We start from the raw sequence: 22603 nt of genomic DNA on the forward strand, positions 1-22603 counted from the left end.
CATGGAGGATGCTTCTAGTGTGTTTCATTGTAACAGTCAAGGTTTCAGATGCTGCAATTTCAGCTAAAGAATGACCAGGTTAATGTTTCTGGAGCAGGTTAAAGTTTTTGGTGCAGGTTAAAGTTTTTGAAGCAGGTCTCATTTCCAAGTAACTTTAAGCCCTATATTGACCAAACTTGCATGAATGATACATCTGAGGATGCACACTACTGAACTTGCTTCGGATGCTGGATCTGACCTACATTTTCCAGATGAGTGATCAGGTTAAAGTTTTTGGAGCAGATCTCATATCCAAGTAACTATAAGGCCTATCTGAACCAAACTTGCATGGATGATGCATCAAGTTGATGAACACTCTCAAACTTGCTTCAGATGCTGGATTTGACTTACATTTTCTGGATGAGTGACTACTGACTAGTTTAAAGTTTTTTGATAAGTCCATTCCAAGTAACTGCAAGCCCTATCAGACCAAAATTGCATAAATGTTGCATCTAGGGATGCACATTACTAGATTATTAGTTTAGTGTGGGACTTTGCCTTACTTAAAGTCAACCTTTTTTAAGGTGAGCTCTGTAATTTCTGATTACCTATGTTTTTTTGTTGGGTCTGATCATTTCTTACAATAAAAAATAAACTCCGGAACTTCCAAAGAAGAACATAAAGAAATTTCAGTGTTAAGGAATTGATAACAGTTGTAATCAGGAATTTTTTTTGTATGTAATTTTTTTTGTACTTGGTTTAAAATAAAACATAAACAATAATTTCAAGTATTTCAGTAGCAAATGCTCCCATCATTCTAAACTGTGTCACTTTGTTATGATTGAAATGATAAGAGGAACGTAGAACATAATTTGCATAAAAATGGCTCCATTTAAATTTTTTGTTTTAAAAATGGGAAATATCTAGTTGAGAAATTGCATTCAATTTCGTTCAGAATTGTAACCAATATACAATTATCCCTTGTGATACTTGCTTTTGTTTATTTTACACCCCTTATTCCAAATTTCAATGAAAGACAATAAGACATAAAATTGATCAACATTAAAGATAATTTATTGGGAATCCCTGCTGAATTTTTGGAACTTCCCAAGTTCATTGTAGATTTAGGTCTGTTTGTTCATCTGTATATTTCTGTTCATCTGTCTGCCCACACCTTCATCCTGGTGGTATACTTTATGAAGGTTGTGAGATATTTCAGATTTTGATACATGCTTCTTGACAGGTCAAAAGTTCTAAAGAAAAATTTAATAAAACTTATTTGGATCTGAATTTATACTGTTTAAACTATTTAACTTCCTTTGAAAATCAGTTGATCAAAGCGTTTATTCTTCAGTTCAGATTTCTTTACATTTTGATTCCACAGGAACTCCTGCAATCCTTTATCCTTGTTTGACATTCCAGTGGAGAAAAAATGTCCAGAAAAATTTAATGATATCAAGGTAAAAAAATCTGCAAGTACTTTGGAAAAAAAAAGCTTCAAGAAATTTTTTCATAAAAGTAAAGTTATTCCTTGTCATTGCTAGAGAACTCTGGAGAGAGAGGCCGGGAGTAGTCAGTATTTGATTATCTGGACAGATTGTGACAGAGAGGGAGAAAATATAGGGTTTGAGGCCATTCAAGTTTGTAAAGCAGGTAACAGATTAATCAGTCTTGTATGTTCATGTAGCTTTATTTTCAGTGTAGTTCTGTTTTTGCTGTTTTCATGTAAAAAGAAACTGTGATATATCATTATTTTCATGTAAAAATGATAATTGTGTATCATTTTGTCAGTTTGGTGTATTATAAATTTCTTCAATCATGTTTAGAATGTATTGAGATCTGATATTCCTCACAAGTTTCTGATGTTTCAATATTTCAGTGAATCCAAATCTACCTGTTTACAGAGCAAGGTTTTCTGAGATAACACCACAGTAAGTTTAAAATCCAATTACACAACAATAGGTTTACAATCCGATTATTCAACAGTACGTGTACAGTCTAATTACACAACAGAAAGTGCATAATCCAAGTACACAACAGTAAGTGTATAATCCAATTACACCAAAGTAAGTGTATAATACAATTATACAACAGTAAGTGTATAATACAATTATACAACAGTAAGTGTATAATACAATTATACAAAATTTAGTGTATAATCCAATTACACCACAGTAAGTGTATAATACAATTACACCACAGTAAGTGTATAATTTAATTATACAACAGTAAGTGTATAATCTAATTACACCACAGTAAGTATATAATCTAATTACACCACAGTAAGTGTATAATCCAATTACACCACAGTAAGTGTATAATTTAATTACACCACAGTAAGTGTATAATCCAATTACACCACAGTAAGTGTATAATTCAATTACACCACAGAAAGTGTATAATCCAATTAAACAACAATAAGTGTATAATCTAATCACACCACAGTAAGTGTATAATCCAATTACATCACAGTAAGTGTGTAATCCAATTATGCAACAATAAGTGTATAATCCAATCACACCACAGTAAGTGTATAATCCAATTAAACAACAATAAGTGTATAATGCAATTATACAATAGTAAGTGTATAATCCAATTATACAACAGTTAGTGTATAAATCAATCATACCACAGTAAGAGTATAATCCAATTACACTACAGTAAGTGTAAAATCCAAATACACAACAGGAACTTTACAGTCTGACTAAACAATAGTATGTGTACAGTCTAAATTTCCACAGTAAGTGTATAATTCAATATGACTACACAGAAGTAAGTGTACCATAATTTTTTTCCTCAGAACTATTGGGGTCACTCTTTGTAACAATTTGACCTTTCTAAGACTCAAGTTTATGAAAAGGATGAGTTCACTTCTTTAGTAGAACAGATTACTATTGAACTTTCCATTTGTTATCCATTTTAGGGCAGTAGCTAGAGCCTGCAGTAACCTTGTTGCTCCAGACAAAAGAACAAGTGATGCAGTGGATGTCCGACAAGAACTAGATCTACGGATAGGTAGGATGTCATTTAAAATATAGATTAAGGGAGTTATGGAGTCTAACTAGATGTTGTTTTTGACAAACAGGAATCTCTCCCCATATTCATTGGCTGGTGACCTTGACCTTAAGGATATGACCTTGTGATAAGACCTTGACAATCCTTTTGAATTTGTGTTATAGCCTAGACAAAAGTTTTTGACAGACTGATAAATACATGTAGATAAGCTGAGAAATAGACAAACCATAAGATAAACAAATATGTTCTATAAAAACATAATTGTTAGAAGGATAGGCTGATGGAATGTGCAGTAAAACACAATAGAATGAATTGCTGAGGACAGCAAAAATATGTTTGTTATATTCACAATTTAAAATGAGCAATATCAAAAATGATTTTCAACTGGCATCAACAAAAAGGCAGAGAAATGTCATTCTTTACCATCACATTAAGCTTGAAAAGTTCATACTTGTTTGAATGATTACATTTAATACTGGAGTGCAACCATCAGTCATACAAAATTCTTGTATTGTTTTTCCCATTTTGCCCACCACCTTTCTTTAGCTTATACATGTACATGAATATGACATAGAGAATATTGTCCTTGGTTGTTTGAAAACCATCACCTTATTTACATGAGGGTATAAATTGATGACTTTTCAGTGGTATAAAATAACAGTAGTCAGAAATATTGATACCAGATACACTTTATGTAGGTGCTGCCTTCACTAGGTTTCAGACAATGAGGTTACAGAAGATTTTCCCTGAGGCTCTAGCTGAAAAGTTGATCAGTTACGGAAGCTGTCAGTTTCCTACCCTTGGCTTTGTGGTGGAGCGATATAAACAAGTCCAGGCATTTATACCAGAACCTTTCTGGAAAATTAAAGGTGTAATGTGTTTGAATTTAAGATAGAGAAAAAGCATTTTTTTCAATGAATTCAGTATCTGAGAATTTAGTTTTTACATTTGAACTTTGGTATCGTGAACTCCATTATCTTGAATTCCATGGATATGTCCAAGTGATTTGAAAGTCCCACCCACCATTATCTTATTGTATTGTAACCTAAATATCTATAGCCTTCGAATATCTCGGAAGTTATTTCTCCATCCCATTGAGTTCAAAATAACGAGGTTTAATGGCTGTATTTCAATCTGGTAATTACACTTTTTGACCTAACATTTACATGTATAAATGAAAATTGACATGATTTTTAAAAAAATAAAGTAAATGTTCTGATTTCAGTAACACACATCATCGATGATGCCACAAAGTGTGAATTTTCATGGAAAAGGTAATACAGGTTTACAGATAAGGAAAAAATGTGTTAACTGTTTGAATGAAGGAAGTTTTCAGTAGATTGTACAGTAAATCAATTTTGTTCTGCTTGCAGAAATCGTTTATTTGATCACAATGCCTGCCTGGTCCTTTACGAGCAATGTATTGAGGTAAAAAAAAAACAACACAAGATCCATGATTTGAATCTCTTTTCTCATCAGACATGTAAAAATCTTCTCCTCTCTTTTTGTTGAATGAAGAATCCTGAAGCAAAAGTAACTGAGGTGAAATGTAAACCAAAAAGTAAATGGAGACCAGTTCCACTAGATACTGTGGTATGTGAATGTATTGCTTCTCTGTACAGTATTTAAATTTAGGATTGTTCTTGATGGACAAGAGGGTAATCAATTTTATATTTTAATTTTAGTTCATTCCTTATATAGCCGTGGCTGGCATTGAGTTATTTCTTTAAGAATCAATTTTATACATGTACATGAAACAGAATTAGTTGTTGCAGTTTTGTAATGACCACTTTTTTTTTTCTGTAGCAGTCTTGGTGACCAAGTTTTCTAGATACATGTAACTGATAGTTAGCTCATGAATTATTATAGGAAATGGAGAAGTTGGCCTCTAGAAAATTAAGGTTAAGTGCCAAAGAGACCATGAGGATAGCAGAGAACCTCTATACAAAAGGCTTTATTAGCTATCCACGAACAGAAACCAACATGTTCCCCAAAGACCTAGACCTTGCAGCACTAGTACAGGAACAGACCCGAGATCCAAACTGGGGAGGTATAGCTTTATTTGTAGGAAGGAAAAATATGTGTAATGCACATATTAAATGATTAGTATCTAGGGTGGAATACACCTTAAAAATTGATTTTATGATAGAGTTTTTGACAATGGCAAGTAGAATAAATGAATAAAGGTTAGGATGTTGATTCATTTGAACATATGCATAGACTCAGATACATGTATGTAGATGTTTGAAAACCTCTCAGTTGTGAGATTATATTCTAGGATTTGCCAGTGGGATTTTGCAAGATAGACCAAACCCCAGAAATGGAAACAAGACGGACCAGGCTCACCCTCCCATACATCCCATCAAGTATACAGACACTCTACAGGTAAACCTAGAGACTAGGTGTATCCTCATATACTCCCCTATAGTATAACCTAGAGACCAGGTGTTTTCCTCATATACTCCCCTATAGTATAACCTAGAGACCAGGTGTATTCTCATATACTCCCCTATAGTATAACCTAGAGACCAGGTGGATCCTCATTTACCCCACCTCTGTTGATTTTTCGATGAAATCCTGGCTTACGATTGGTTGAAGTCTGTCACGTGAAGGGGGTGTATTACTTATACCTAGTCGCTTGAAAATCAATACATGGTCGATACGGAGTTATCGTTCTTTTGTAACGTTCGAACAACTCGAGTTCACGCGATTTACGGAGTGTCTGTTGACAATGTTACAGTTAACTAATGTGAGTAACGAAGATGGAACCTTTTTCTCCCTTTACTGAAAGTCTTCAAAACTGTCAGTACGTTATTACAGCACGAAACACTCGCAAAACAACATTACGTCACACAACGTGACGTCATAATAGGCATTGTATGAGTGATGAAACATATATATAGTGAGAAAAACAATTTTACAAACCACAGACAATGCATAAATATTTTATCGGTGGGGTAAATTCGTAACATAGTTTTTTAGTGACAGGGTACGGGATGATACCTGGTTAGTAAATTTCATACCTGGCTCGGCTTCGCCTCGCCAGGTATGAAATTTACTAACCAGGTATCATCCCGTACCCTGTCACTAAAAAACTATGTAACTAATAATACTCCCCTATAGTATAACCTAGAGACCAGGTGGATCCTCATATACTCCCCTATAGTATAACCTAGAGACCAGGTGGATCCTCATATACTCCCCTATAGTATAACCTAGAGACCAGGTGGATCCTCATATACTCCCCTATAGTATAACCTATAGACCAGGTGGATCCTCATAAACCCCCCTATAGTATAACCTAGAGACCAGGTATATCTTCATATACTCCCCTATAGTATAACCTAGAGACCAGGTGTATCCTCATAAACCCCCCTGTAGTATAACCTAGAGACCAGGTGTATCCTCATAAACACCCCTATAGTATAACCTAGAGACCAGGTGTATCCTCATAAACCCCCCCTGTAGTATAACTTAGAGACCAGGTGTATCCTCATAAACACCCCTATAGTAAACCTAGAGACCAGGTGTATCCTCATAAACTCCCCTGTAGTATAACCTAGAGACCAGGTGTATCCTCATAAACCCCCCTATAGTATAACCTAGAGACCAGGTGTATCCTCATAAACCCCCCTATAGTATAACCTAGAGACCAGGTGTATCCTCATATTGGATCAGGGAAAAAAAGTACCAATATTGCAGTTCTATCAGAGCTGGGTAGACAACCAATTTTTTATTCTATTATTATAGCAATTATCTCTTACTGGCATAGACTTGAGAACATGCCGGAGAATTCTTTGTTATACAATGCTTACAAAGAAAGTATGATCTTGGACAGTTGTAATATAAATAGTTGGTTTTCAAATGTAACATATCTATGTAAGAAAATGGGCATACTTTGGTCAAAATGTAAATCAATGAAACTAATAACTTTAAAGAAACAACTGAAAAAAATTATTAGAAAGGATTTCCTTCAATACTGGTTTATAAAAAGAGAAGAGGGCTGTCTGTCGGGTAAACTTACAACATATTTCTTTGTAAAAAGAAGTTTTGAAATTGAAAAGTATTTATTTTTAAAAAATTTTGAACAAAGAAAAATTATATGTAAATTTAGAATAAGTGCACATAATCTCAGAATTGAAAGTGGAAGATATGAAAAAAATGTAAACACAAAAGGACAGCAAACCACCCTTGCAAGAAATGAAAGGATTTGTAGAATGTGCGACATGAATTGTGTGGAAGATGAGATTCACTCACTGATTGAATGTCCATTATATAAACATGATAGACATGAATTTTTTGAAAATATTGCTAAAAATAATAAAAATTTTTATTGTTTAACAAATAAAGAAAAATTTTTGTGGATTATGTCTAATGATAATGATATATTGCTTATCAAGTTGGGTAATTTTCTAATCAATATTTTTAAAATAAGAAATAGTGAATTATATAATGTTAAAAAGAACCAAATAAATGCAAAAGAGTAATAATATTAAATTATTAATACTCTAGTACAAATGTACATGTTACAAATCTTTGTACGTTTGCTAATTATATATATGTATATATATATATATTTTTTAAAGCATTTATTATTGGTAATCCCCATCTGCTATAATCATCATCATCTTCTTTAGTTAGTTTCTTTTCTTTTCTCTTAATATCGACATGTTGTTACTATCAATTTTGAATTTCTTCTTGTGTATATAATTCTTTACTTGTATGCCCTGAGGGGCCCCAAATTGGGATCAATAAATCTTATACTCCCCTATAGTATAACCTAGAGACCAGGTGTATCCTCATATACTCCCCTATAGTATAACCTAGAGACCAGGTGTATCCTCATAAACCCTTCTATAGTATAACCTAGAGACCAGGTGTATCCTCATAAACCCTTCTATAGTATAACCTAGAGACCAGGTGTATCCTCATATACTCCCCATAAAGTATGTAAATAGGATAATGATGACCTACAGACTTACTCTACATACACCCCATCAATATGCAGAAACTTTACAGTTGATTACCTACTGATCAAAATCACTCCCCAATATACCCTTTCAAGTTGACAGACAGGCTAACAGTAAAACATAAAATCATCTCACCCCCCTGTACTTCCTGTCAATTACAGTCAATACTGGCTAATATCAATATAAGCTGCTGATCACCATCACCCAATTAAAAGAACTCTTGTAGGTTACAAGCCTTTGACAGCTGATCATTGTTCTTTTCAATGCTACAAGCAAATACACAGCTAGTTGACCAAGACGTAGATTGGGCACACAGTAAGGGGCCTCATAAATTACTATAATTTTTTTAGAAAGAGGGGTTGAGCTTAGCTTCTTAAATTTTTATTTAGTTGCTTTGATATATTTATGAATACTGTGAAATCACATATTTTCGTGGGGTCAAATTTTCGAGTTTGAAAAAAAAATTTGGTTTGGGGGGATTTGATTGTGTGGTTACTGAAGTGTTGAGTAGTTTTGTATTTGAAATTTTACATTTTGTGGGGGACATGAGTTCGTGGGTCTCTTCACACCTAGAAATCCGTGAAAATTGAACCCCAATGAAAATAAGTGTTTTTACATTATGAATAAAATGTCTTATTGGTACATACATGTATATGTACACATACATTGTATGTATGTTTTAACAGTAATGAACAATATTTCAGGGCAATGATGCCAGATTGTACGAGTTTATTGTCCGCCATTTCTTAGCCACCTGCTCCAAAGATGCCCAGGGACAGGAGACTACTGTTTCCATTGATATCGCAGAGGAGAAGGTAATGCAGTATTGTGCTACTTAAAGTGTCGGTGTTCTTTGTGAGTCTAGAATAAAATGAATAATTGTGTTGTTTTTCTAAACTGGTATGGACACATGTAATGCAATTTCTATACATACACGTTTACACTGCATACTGGTAAAACATATTTGAAATAACGGTTAAATATATTGTATTTGTTTAGCTGAGAAGTAGGTTTTGATATGGAAGACTTTTACACATCAGAGATTTATTCTCAGTTATTTTTCAGTTTTCAGCCCAGGGTTTGATGATAACGGCCAGGAATTATCTGGATGTTTATCCTTATGACAAATGGAATGCCAAGGTAAAAAACAACCCCATTGGTACAGTATACATCTCTTCTTATACTTTGAAATGTAGTTAAACTTACCTATTCAATTTGTGTTTTTTGTGCCCTACCATAAATGAATGGAGCCTTGAGCATTTGCTTTGCTAGTTCCTCCATCTTTTTAAGGTCAGCAGATTCATTTTCACTTGGGTGACTTATTGCTATCTGTTCCTTTCTGTATATCTACTTGTCAGTAAAATATTTAACATTTTCAGCTTTTTTTATGAAATGGCTGGGTCAGTTTCAACCAAAATTTTGTGTATAACATGCATCTTTGGATAAAGGGGAACAAAAATTTTGAAATTCATGTTGGGTGGGGCTAAGCTGATCATATGTATTTAAAATGCATTTTATTTTAAAAACTATTCTTTACTTTTGAGCACTTAGGAGACAAGCATTTTGCAATGTGATAATGAACATACATGTAGAATACTGTAGAAGTACTTATTTCCATGTGGCGTTAATTTACACTATGTAAGCTGTCACAATTTTTCTGTTGAAATTTGTCCCAGCATACTTGAAATACATTTAAGGCATATACATGTATATAGAGGCAATCTAAGAAATCCATGAAATTTTTTTACTCACAGTTTGAACAGAAATTGTGATTTCATGGAATTTTGATGCTGTGGAAAAAAGTGTTTACAGTAATTACTGTATACAGGCTTATTTTTGCCCTTTCATACTTGCAAACAATTTTCCCCATTTAAAATTTGTCAAAACATAATTATGCTATCTTCTTTGAATTCGGCCCATTTTAAATTTGCCTGCTTGCAATGAGGGTGAAAGGGGGAAAATAACATGGGGGCAAAAAATTCTCTGTATACAGTACACCTTTTGAGGACTGACTCATAGTATGAAAAACTCAAGATAGGTGAAAACCCATGAGTTTTTCCTTAATTTTGTCTGATCAGCTTGTGTACAAATTCCATGTACATTTTATACATTATTTGCCAGATTTCTTTCATATTTATTTGGACATTATTGGGATATTATTTATATGGAATGAAATTGAAGCTGAAAATGAGAATTTTCCTACCAAACATCTGGATTTAGAGGCAAAAGAATAATCTTGTGAATAAGTTCAGACTTTGTCAGCTGAACAGATGTTCTGGATTTTGTGTTAATTTTCATGTACATGTATTTGAAATTGTCTTTCTGTAAATTTCAGACAATACCAGTGTACCAGGAGGGTGAAGTTTTCGACCCTAGTGCTATTGATGTAAGTCTGAACCTGATATTGTAGTTGTTTTATACCCCTTTCAAACAAAGTTCTGAGGAGGGATGGGGGGGGGGGGTTATGTATGAATTATCAACTCTGTCTGTCCATATGTCTCTGTCCCAATATACATGTATGTAGTGTTAAATCCAGACCCTAAAAAGGGCATGGTAATCCAATTATCAAAAGGGCACTTTATGCCGCGACAAGTTTTCATGAGGGCACTTTTTTAACGTTTTTGAAATTATTAATATTTTCTTTATCATGTTTATGTACTTAAATTATTATTTAATACTGAAATCTTTAGTTATACAAGTATCTAAAGGAAAAATTTATAAATCTGTCAGCTTAATTCATTTAATACACACTGAGAGGGCAATTATTGCCAAATTTAAATTCAAATTTTTTAATCAGGAAATTAGTATGGTTATCAAGGTTATGCTTAAAAAGTAATAGGTGTGAATCTTTTTGTCACTTGCTCAAAAATCATTTTAGTTTGGGGTATGAATTTTTTTTCCCTTACTTTAATATTGTTATTTATGTATGAGGTAAATAACAGAACAAAATTGCAAGGGGGGGGGGGGCTACTTGGATAATAAATGTAGAGGGCATTCTCTTTATTTTTAAAATAATCTACCAACAAAATCAACTGAAAACTGATCATACCAAAACATTAAACTTGAAATAATATAAAATTTGGTTAAAACTTTTTTTTCTGGCCTAGAAACATTGAGCCTCTGGGTGTCAACTCAAAAAGTTAGAACACAGAATCATTGAACATGTTGAAAGAAACTAACTTCATACTTTGTTGTTTCCTAACCCATTTTACACATATAATATTCAGTTTTTTTTGGTACTGTACATTGTAAGTTGTCTTAATTCATCAGCAGTTTTATTTTTCACATTTCTTCATCAACTATGTTTTTTCTACTTTCAATTTAAAAAAAAACGATCCTGATTTAAAATGTGTAACATTTTAATTTACAAATTAATCTATCTGTGACATTGGGCTAATTCTTGCATAATCAATGCAATCAAATGATATTTTCTCGTGTTATCTCTTATACCCTGACAGCCTGAGGCATGTTACCTGGCCAGGTGGCTGTGTGCGTTCAAGCGAGAAGTGATTTCCTGTCCTGAATTCACACCTTTGCGTGCATTAAATAAACAAAGGGGCTAATCAGCATGCACTGAATAAACAAAGCCGCTAGTCCATCTTGCCTCTGCTAGGCATATTTATTTATTTTTGCAAGGAAAAAAGGGCATGGCGTTGGAAAAAAGGGCATGGCGCCAAGGGAGAAGGGCATGGCGCCGCGCCATGCTAGTTTGCTTTAGATTTAACACTAATGTATGTCAGGATCATTTTTAAACAGAAAAAAAAAATTAGAAGCTCATGTGACGGAAAGGTGGAAAATGTTTATGAAATGAGATTGTTCAGGTCTCAAAACCAAGATCTTTTTAATCAAGGTCAAGGTCACAGGAATTGAAAGTGTGTAAAATGGGCCATAACTTAATGATGACAAGATAGTAGAATGTCAGTGCCTTGACCCTTAAAATTCATTTGGACAAGATTAAGGAATCAAAGGTGTAAAATTCTTGCCTGGGGTGTAAATTTGAAGAGTGCACATTGAAAAACCTCATACATATCACAGATACATGTATTGCTTTCTGACCAGAGAATGTGTCATATCCTGAAACAATACGACATGATTAACATTGATGGTCCCTTGCTGTGGCAGTAGTATTCTAAATTTCTTCTAAATTTCTTGAAAATTGTACAGTTTTTTGTGTACAGTCAGTTTGAGTTTTCCTCCCTAGCAGCTTTGAGTGAGGCCTGCCAGGATCTTAGTTACAATAGGACAGCTCTAGTTTTGCTTCTTGTGAAGCATGGTCAATTTTGCAAAAAGTCTTTGTACTGAGGATGAGAAATATTTAATTTTCATTGACAGATGTTATTCAGTGAGACCTCGCCACCTCCACTGCTGACAGAAGCAGATCTCATTGCATTAATGGAAAAACACGGAATAGGTTCGTATTTACACTGAATAATTCATATTCTCTTTAGAAAAATACTATATCTACAGATTTTAGCTCACCTGAGCCAAAGGCTCAAGTAAGATTTTCTGACCAAAATGTGTGTGTTGTTTTCATCGTTGTCATTGGTGTCAGCATTGTTGTCATCGTAAATCTTTTACATTTTCCACTTCTAAAGAACCACTGGGTCAATTTCAACCAAACTCTCCACAAAGCAAGCTCTCTTTCAAGGAGAGATAATTAAGAATTAGTGAAAATTTAATGTCATCTTTTAAAAACATTCTTCTCAAGAACCCCTGCACCAGAAAAGATGAAACATATATGAAAGCTTCCTTACAAAGTGTTGATTTAAGATTGTTCAAATCATGACCCCATAGATTGGGTAGGGCAACAGCAGGCAATCAAAGTTTAAAATTGGAATATATAGGAATAAGTCTTTGAAAATCTTCTTAAGAACAGTAAAACCCTGATGAGTCATATTTATATGGAAGCATCCTCACATACTGTAGATTCAAATTTATTCAAATCATAAATCACGAGGGTAGTGTGGGGCCACAGTAGGCTGTGAAAGTTTTACAAAGGAGTATATAGGAAATAATCTTTATAAATCTTTTTCTCAAAAACACTTAAGTCCTGATAAGTCATATTTTAGAATATGAAAGCATCTTAAGATAATGTAGATTCATTTATTTTCAAACCATGATTCCTGGGGGTAGGGAGGGGCCAAAATAAGAGATCAAAGTTTTATGTACGTGTATGAATATATATGAAAATATCTTAGTTTCTCAAACAGCAAAGCTAATGATTAGTCATATTTATTTGAAGGCATCTTCAAGTAGTGTAGATTCAATTTTGTTTAAATCATGACCCATATGGCTAAGGTTGGGCAACAATGGGCAATCAAAATTTCAGGAATATGTAGGAATTGATCATAAAAAAATCTGAAGAAGAACAGCAAAGCCATGATTAATCATATTGATAAGGAAGCATCCTCAGGTAGTGTAGATTAAAGTTTGTTCAAATCATGATCCCCAGGGGTAGAGTGGGGCTACAACAGGAAATCAAAATTTACTAGGAGTCTGTGGATGAAAAACAGCAGGACCATAGTGACTCGGGTGAATGTTGTTGCCCAGGGGCTGACAGATAGATTTTTCAAGCACTTGCCCACGGGCAAGTGCATGGTCATAATTCACTTGCCCTACTTCAATTTTTACTTGCCCCACCATAAACTATAAATTAAAGATAATTCGTATGACAAAATAGTTTCAATTTCAATCGAAAACAACGAAACATTTTCTTTCATTCTTTCATAGACGACTCTCGCATTTACAAAAGTTATTTCCCTTTGCGGGGTCAATCTGGGGTCAACTGGCGTAAGACACTGTTTTCCCTTTATAACATTACCAACTTAATGGGGCAATGTTTTATAAATGAAATCTGCTTGAATATGTTCATTATGTTTTTTATGTTGCCCCATACTATGGCTATACAGGAACGAATCAAAATTGTCAGATAGCGTTTGAAGGTTGAAAATATTTACAGGTAAGTTACAAAAGACAAAGTGAGAAAAATGAGCTTTACGCGTCGCCGTCAACGGGAGATAACTCTTAAAAATGTGGAATTCATCTATTGTTGTCTACTATCCAGCATTTCATATCGTAATGGATAAATTGTCAACAAATCAGAAAATTTTGCAACCTTGATTGTGTTGTTCTAAATATTGATGACAGTTGAAAACTACCGCCAAAAAGTACGAATTTAAGTACCATAAATTCGTATCGCTATTGTAATTCAGCTCACACATAATTTTTGCCATTTGGTAGGAATAATTGTTTCCGTTGTTTTTCTTTCTCATACTCAGTATGCTTAGGAGATTTTGTGGTTCTTTCGCTAACGTTGCTACTGACCCGTGTTAACAATGTACTTTTCATCAGCTGATGATCGTTTTTCTGCCTCATATTTGTTAAGACTTTCTCCATTTCTCCTATGCCAATTTGTCACTGTCAGTTCACTTAAACTTTCAGTAAGACTTGAATTAGTTGAATAGTCACTTACGAAGTGTGACGAGCAAAGGAAGATAACTCTTACGACAAAACAGTTTTGATTTCGTGTACAACTACGACATTTTTAAAAATATTTATTGATTGATTTTTGTAAGTTACTTGCCCATGGGCAAGTGTCTATTGCCCGCCTCTAAAATTCATTAGCCCCGGGCGTCAGGCAACGGGATTTGTCAGCCCCTGTTGCCCATGGGCCTTTTTATAATAATGAATGTGAAAAAAGACTTCTATATGTATTTTTTGCTGCAAAGATTTTTTTCTTGTACTGAATTATTAGGAACTGATGCAACTCACGCTGAGCACATAGAGACAATCAAAACCAGAATGTACGTGGGATTGAACCAAGACAGTCGCTTTGTTCCTGGCCAGCTTGGGATGGGTTTAGTAGAGGGTAAGGTTATAAAAACATTCCGCCATTTATTAATACAATACTTGTGGAAGTCATACTATGTTGTAAGAAAAGCCAAACATCTTACATGAGGAAATGACCATGTAAAAAATGCCAACCATTTTCCTTATAAAGCAACCTGGTTGTATTGCAGGCTATGATGCCATGGGGTATGAAATGTCCAAACCTCATCTACGTTCTGAACTAGAGGCAGACCTTAAAAGGTAGTAGAAACAATAAAGTAAGGTAACTGCTGGGTTCATATCTAAGTGTGAAATGCATTATGTTTATTTAAATGATAATGGTTTTTCAGCTTTTTCTGGGAGTTTTAGCATGTTTTCATATACATTTACATATCGAAAATACATTTATTATGCCCCCTTTCAGGGTGAGGGCATATTGCTTTGCTAGTGTCTGTCGGTCTGTCGGTCTGTCTGTCGTTCCACCAACAGTTTCCATTCATTTTCTTCGCAGAGATTACACATACTGATATGAAATTTGATATACAGATTTATTATAAGAATATCTAAGTCAAGATCTGTTTTGGGTACAATCAAGCAATTTTTGACAGAGTTATGCCCTTTGGACTTGGAAAAATTCCAGTAATTTGCAGTTTCCGTTCATTTTCCTTGCAGAGGTTACACATACTGAAATGAAATTTGGTACACAGGTTAATCATAAAAATATTTAGGTCAGGTTTTTTTGGGTACGATCGAGCAATTTTTGACAGGGTTATGCCCCTTGCACTTTCAAAAATTCCAATTATTGGGGGGGGGGGGGGGGGGCATAAGTGTTTCACAGACATCTCTTGTTATACTAGAGTGAATAAAAAAAAAAAGGAGAATGTAAAAGTATGTGCTTATTTTAGGGATGGCAATCGAATACAGAATTGCTAATTGGTTAACCGCAAGACGTTCCGACCGATTAACCGGTTAACCGTATCAAAATACGCATTTTCTTGATGTACATACTTTTTTTCCTAAGTAGCTCTTTTCATATATACAAGAAGACTGATAGAGTCTAGATGTTAAATCATTTTATTTGTCTTGATTCTTGATTTTAAAAAAACACATGCTTCTATATTTTGTTTTAGTTTCAATGTAGACTGGAAAAAATTAAGAAAACACTAATCATGACTGAAAAATCATTGATATTTTTCCAAAGCAGATTTCACATACGTTCATTCAGCATTGTCACCATAATTAAAATTAAATCTGAAATACATCACTTAATTTACAAAGTTTGTGTAGTATATTTATTCGAGAGATAACTGCAATAAACAAACATACTAATTCGTAGTTCTCAACGGTGATTTAATTATCATTAAAGAAATAAAAGGACGGTCAGGGTAACGACATGGTGTTTTAACAGTAATTAACACTTCAAACACAAAATGACCAATTACCCTACACTCTCAATCCGGTGAACCATAATTACAGCCAGCCAAGTCAGCTTGGATATGTGAAAACGCTGAATTATCAACGTTTATGCAAAGATCTCTTTTTTTTAAACATGAATTTTAACAAAATTAGGGTAAAACTTACATATTTTTTTTATTTTTTCTGACTAACCGATTACAGATTTTCTAACCGATTCCCATTGTTCCGACCGAGTAATCGGTTAACTGGTTACAAATTGCCATCCTTAGCTTATTTACATCTCCTCTTATATTAAAATGCTGATAGATAATTTGCATTTTTTTTCAGAATTTGTGAGGGAAAGAAGGACAAAAATGGTAAATACATGTGTGTTAGATTTGATATTTCAAAAACAATTGAAATCACCCTTCATAGATTTGTTAATCTTATTAAAGAATACTGTGGAATCATTTTAATTCATGAGGGTCAATGATCGTAGGCAATCAAAGTTGCTGGTTTCTGGGGACGCTATTTTGATAGTAACTTGTATTTACAGAAAATACGTTGAAACAATTTGTTGAAAAATTACAGTTGATGAGGATATACAGTGCTACCTCGGTATAATACCAACTTTTGTCCAAGACAGATTTTGGCATTAAAGCGAGGGTGGCAATATAACGAATTCTGCCATAAATTACAATTCAGTGGGTAATCAAAACAAAATGAATAGATTACGTAATTTATTTCAGTCACAAGCTATTTATGTCACATGTGTATAAGGGCAGCTTTCATTTCTTTTTGGAAAAAAAAAAATCATTATTATTTTTAGCTCACCTGAGCTGAAAGCTCAAGTGAGCTTTTCTGATCACCCTGTCCATCCATCTGTCCGTCCATCTGTAAACTTTTCACATTTTCAACTTCTTCTCAAGAACCACTGGGCCAATTTAAACCAAACTTAGTACAAAACATCCTTGGGTGAAGGGGAGTTTAAATTGTTAAAATGAAGGGCCAAGCCCCCTTCAAAGGGGAGATAATCAAGAAAAGACAAAAATTGGGTGGTGTCATTGAAAAATCTTCTTCTCAAGAACCACTGGGCCAGAAAAGCTGAAACTTGTGTGGAAGCATCCTGGTGTAGTGTAGATTCTAAATTGTTCAAATCTTGTCCCCCGGAGGTAGGGCGGGGCCACAATAGGGAATCCAAGTTTTACATTGAAATATATAGTAAAAATCTTTAAAAATCTTCTTCTCAAGAACCACTGGGCCAGAAAAGCTGAAACTTATGTGGAAGCATCCTGGGGTAATGTAGATTCTAAATTGTTCAAATTATGACCCCCGGGGGTAGGGCAGGGCCACAATAGGGAATCTAAGATTTACATTGAAATATATAGGAAAAATCTTCTTCTCAAGAACCGCTGGGTCAGAAAAGCTGAAACATGTGGAAGCTTCCTGGGGGTAGTGTAGATCCTAAATTGTTCATATCAAGGGGGGGGGGGGCACAAAAGGTATAACAACGTAGGAAATCAGGTGAAGAACAGCAGGGCCAAAGTTTCTCAGGTGAGCATTGTGGCCCATGGGCCTCTTGTTTTTGTTTACCATATTTTTACTGAAAAGAAATAAAATATCAGAATATTGAACACATCAATTTCCTTTCGTCATACTTCAAGAATTTAATAAGCTGATGACAACAATATCAGTGGTCGTTATAGCCTCTAAGTATAAAAAAGTTTTTGAGAATTATCATTAATTTTATCTGAATCAAAGTAGATTATTTCACCGTCTCAAAAATTTCTGAATCAGTTAAAAAGTTTGGTTGGTAAAGCGTCGTGACTGACGAGTGGTAAGTCACATGTCAGAATACATCAACCCGTTATATACCGTATTTGGCCGAATATAATACGCATTGGTGTAAAATACGCACCCCCCTTTTTGAGCCTGAAACTGGGGAAAAAAACGCTGTTCGGTTGTATTATACGCAGCAGAAGATTTTACCAAGCAGTGTTCTGAACTTTTGAAAATCGCGGTAATTTGCTATGAAAATCGGCGCAGAGATAAAGTGCCGAAAATTTACAGAACACGATATTTTATTCAAATGCGTTTTTATTTCTTAATTTGACTTTTACATATCGCGACAATCTGGAGGAAATTATCTAAAAAAAAATTAACAGAGTTCATTATTATTTTTTTTAGCATACGGTGATATTGAAATTATACATCGCCGTATTCTAACTATTCTTTGTGGAAATGATTTTATTTCAACAAAGCACGAGATATTGTTGCAAGTTTAACAGTTGTCATGTTTATTTTTAGTTTAAGGTAATCATGTTGAAAATTATGTAAATTTAACAGGGCAAGAATATTGCAACATCAAAGTATTCATAGACTACGAATTTCCTCTTTTGAACTTGAAATTAATTAATTAAATAAATAGCTGATGTCTTCATACATCGAGGTAATCTTCGTGGATATCTATCTTATTTTCTACAGAGCACGAGTAAATGATAACACTTAAGTTTCAACATACTTCATATTACCTTATCTAATTCTCAATCATTTAAACACGAGGCCGATATAAGATAAAGTAAAATTACATTTAACAAGCGTTTAACTGTTTAATGTGTCGTAATCAACACACGCTTATACATACGAAAGATCATAAACCAACCCCCAATTTTAACAAAGATTTTTAACAAAGAAAATAATCAAAGCCATTAATAAGGGCAGTAAATAATCAGTGCTCTAACTGTAAAAACAATGCTTTGGAGTCGGTAAACAATTTAATTGCCTGGAGGGGTGTTGAGAGATAATTATCAAGTGACAAGCGCATGTGTTCACAACATTGGCTTCCATTCATTGGGATGTATAGAGGGGTGTTTATGTTGAAATGAATTTTCACTGAGTTTTTTAAAACCTAAAATAAATTTTATTTTATTGTATTTCATTAAAAAAAATGACTTATTACTTTTTTGACCGAGTGTCTGACTGATTAGGTACATATGTACTATGATTACGGAAGCACGTGGCAAAGGAATGTGTGAACATCTATAAATAACATCGTTAATGGCGGCCTACACGGAGACAATGAACATGTAGCTCAAATTAATTCTAACTTGCTTTTTAATTTAATTTAACTATCAAAAGGTTATAAATATCACATTTTTAACAAGCCTACGTTCCGACAATAACTTTCCGAAGTTTTAAATACAGCGATAAACAACAAGAAATTGCATAAGTCTCTAGGTAATATTATGGTATGTGCGTATGATAACCGTGTTTCACCTGAAAGAAAAACCTAACAAAATCCCATTGTGGTGTAAAATACGCACCCTTTTCTCACAGAAAATTATTTTAGGAAAAAAGTGCGTATTATATTCAGTCAAATATATTAAACATGTATTCTCATGTTTGCTAGTACCTGTGTACCTTCCGATTCTCTTTTGATATTGACCAATCAAACCAATGTATGCCCGACAATTAAGGAAAACTTCAGGGCTAACGGAATCCCTAATCTTTTCACGTGCGGAATTATAGTTGTCTAAAAATAGATATGGGGTTTCCTTTTTGATCGATAGAATAGCTTCTTAATCTTAGGGGACACAAATGAATTTTCCCATTTATTATGGTTTTGTGCATTATCCATGATAAGAAATGATCTGCAATTTACAATCAAATAGATCGAATGTTGATCAATCTTTTTTTTTCGTAATCTAAATTTGTACGCTTTATCTCGCCTGAAGTTTCCATTATTGTGATGAAATAATTTCTTCTATCTTATGAACACACGCCAAAGACATTGCTAATTTTGAGTTTTATGCAATGATTATCTTTAATTTAGCTGAGTTCCTTATCCAGCCAGTCACGCTTCACCTCAATCACTGTCAAAGCACAGGTGTGATGTCCAAATTACCGACACGCACTAGAAAATTGGCATTGTTACCGAGGGTTTTCCTTACGTAGTTTGACTTTTGTATCCCAAAACCTGTGGCAGATGGCAATAAGTGGGGATGGCAATATAACGGGTGTATTAACAAGGGGGGAAATCCGTTTTTCAAGAATTCCTGGCATTAAGCGAGGGTGGCAATATAACGGAGGGCAATATACCAAGGTAGCACTGTAAATTCATGGAGTGACCCATGAAATTCATGAGCATTGATCCCCCACGAACAGTAATGATTCCACAGTAATACATGTATTGTGTAGCTGTTCTGTTTTATTATTGACCAGTGTTGTTGAATCCTGCATTCTGTAGTTGTTCTGTTTTATTATTGACCAGTGGTGTTGAGCCAGCAGGTGTCCAAGTATAAGGAGGTGTTTAAGGTGGCCTGTGAGCAGGCTCTGAAGATTGACCAGGCTCTGGCTCAGTACCTGGGGGAGGCCCGGGACCTCCCTGTGGAGGAAGGTCAGTAATACACAGAGATTCTAAAATGGTTCCAAAGAGCTTGTTCACAAGATATTATCAAACATTTTTTAAAAATAGCCCCAAATAAAAAGCTTGAGATTATGATACATCTTGTTTGTCAATTTTAGCACTTGACATATTTGCATCAGTCCCTGTTAAAAAATGTCCCAGCTGTGGAATGGATATGACGTTAAAGACCAGAAAAACTGGAGGGTAATTTACTCATATTCAGTTCAGAGAAAATCAGTTATTCTGTATTCATTGGTCTTACAGTTTATTCACAAAGACAAGTATGTACTGTAACAATGATTTTCCCATTACAGATTTTACATTGGCTGTATGGGATTTCCATCATGTCGCTCAGCCATTTGGTTACCTAACTTTGTTCTAGATGCCAGTGTTAGTGATGTGAAATGTGAAAATGTGAGTCCATGTTTTCTGTAAACATTTCTCTTGTTATTAACTTTTAAGCACACTGTGTTACATTGTTTTCATTTTTTTACAGTGCTCTCCCTTTTATCCATGTCTATTCAATAAATTTCAGTGTCAAGCCCAGCTGATGAACTTCAAATTCAAGATGGGTTCTGTGCCTCCAATGCTACCACTACAGTGAGTTTATCACAAGTATTTTATTAAATGATCAACTTTATTGCATTAACTAATTAAAAGAGTTTTAAATTGTAAATGTAGTAAAGTACTTATATCCATGTATTAAGAATGTAGCCCAACTGTATATCAGGAACTATTTGGTGCAATCATGAGATAACACTCAGTATTTCTAAGTATTACATGTAGGTATCTACATGTTTATCATATAATATATAAATTAAATTTATGATTTAACAAATAAACTCAGGATAAGACTAAATGTGCCAAAATATGTAGAAAATACAAGTATATTTTGTTTAATACAGAGATACCTTTATAATCCCAAGAAAAAAATCAAAAAGGGAAGCATCTGAATAAATGAAGCTTTGTTTTTAATATCAGTAGATTGATTTCGTAAAGCAAGAATCTTTAAAATGTTATATATTGAAGTGTAAAAAAAATTCTTGTATAAAATATACTAAAAAAATAAAGTAAACACAAAGACTACAACATATCAGGGAAACTGGCAATAGGTTCAGCTCACCTTCTGTTTGATGTGATGAAGGACCAAGATTGATTTGCCACTGCTCTCTGGCTAACTGCAGATCTGTAGGTCGCTGGTCTGATAAAATTGGGATAGATGACCAGAGAGCTACAGAGCCACCTGTTGGAAAAAGTATATATTTATTGTGCACAAAAATGTGTTGTTTCTCGATTTATTTCTCCATATTTTAAGCTGCCATCTCAAAATATTACTAACCCTGTGTTCCTAACATTCTTTTACTATATTCACAACAAAACATCCACCATAACTGTTGTAAATGGCCCTCCTGGGCCTGAAATTAAGACCATAAAAAATTTCGCCTATTTATACTGCCATTTTTGGCGTTAAGATAATTTAGTCCAACACATTTTGTGCTGATGTCAAGTACATAAGTAGTTGAAAGAGGTCTGAGGAATTGTTTGAAATCAAGCTTTTGTGCAGTTGAGGTAAGGATTTGAAGAAATAAATCCAGAACCAAGCGCAGCTTCTTGTGCGCAATAAATGTACAATTTTTTTTATTGGTGGCACTGTAGCTCTCCAGTCTGTCAATATTTTTTGTAAAGGAGAGGTACAGTTCTGCAGCTACTCCCTAGCAGAACACAGATTTCCAGATAGTTGAGTCAAAATTACAAATTAATATTTGGTTCTTAAAAGCTATCAGGTGAAATGTATTGATCATTGACTTCCAGATTATCCTCGCACAAATTTGCTGAGGTATATCAGATATTGTAGGGAATTTATTTTTGCATGTTTTATGTTTTTCAGATACACTGGATGTGTTGCTGGTTGTGACAACTTACTCTCAGAATCTCTACAAATCAACAATATAAGTAAGTTACTCAGAATCTCTACAAATTCACAATATGAAAAAGTTTCTCAGAATCTCTA

At 34.1% G+C, this 22603-nt stretch overlaps 1 protein-coding gene across 1 annotated transcript in view; it reads left to right on the forward strand.

Annotated features, from left to right (window-relative positions):
• LOC133204442 (DNA topoisomerase 3-alpha-like) overlaps positions 1-22603 on the forward strand; it is a 40670-nt gene that overhangs the window by 6575 nt on the left and 11492 nt on the right. The window contains exons 3-24 of the mRNA XM_061340169.1: positions 1364-1439; positions 1524-1632; positions 1859-1910; positions 2903-2994; positions 3693-3863; positions 4220-4268; positions 4368-4422; positions 4513-4587; positions 4864-5044; positions 5273-5379; positions 8669-8779; positions 9030-9104; positions 10300-10350; positions 12297-12375; positions 14719-14832; positions 14984-15053; positions 16536-16564; positions 20458-20583; positions 20712-20796; positions 20907-21006; positions 21128-21192; positions 22481-22545. Of these exons, the coding sequence (XP_061196153.1) occupies positions 1364-1439; positions 1524-1632; positions 1859-1910; positions 2903-2994; positions 3693-3863; positions 4220-4268; positions 4368-4422; positions 4513-4587; positions 4864-5044; positions 5273-5379; positions 8669-8779; positions 9030-9104; positions 10300-10350; positions 12297-12375; positions 14719-14832; positions 14984-15053; positions 16536-16564; positions 20458-20583; positions 20712-20796; positions 20907-21006; positions 21128-21192; positions 22481-22545 (1937 nt within the window). The remainder of the gene's footprint in view (positions 1-1363; positions 1440-1523; positions 1633-1858; positions 1911-2902; positions 2995-3692; positions 3864-4219; positions 4269-4367; positions 4423-4512; positions 4588-4863; positions 5045-5272; positions 5380-8668; positions 8780-9029; positions 9105-10299; positions 10351-12296; positions 12376-14718; positions 14833-14983; positions 15054-16535; positions 16565-20457; positions 20584-20711; positions 20797-20906; positions 21007-21127; positions 21193-22480; positions 22546-22603) is intronic.

Source organism: Saccostrea echinata, unplaced genomic scaffold, assembly GCF_033153115.1.
Source record: "Saccostrea echinata isolate AGI-Se365-2 ecotype Australia unplaced genomic scaffold, CSIRO_AGI_Sech_v1 ptg000053l, whole genome shotgun sequence".
Classification (NCBI taxonomy): domain Eukaryota; kingdom Metazoa; phylum Mollusca; class Bivalvia; order Ostreida; family Ostreidae; genus Saccostrea; species Saccostrea echinata.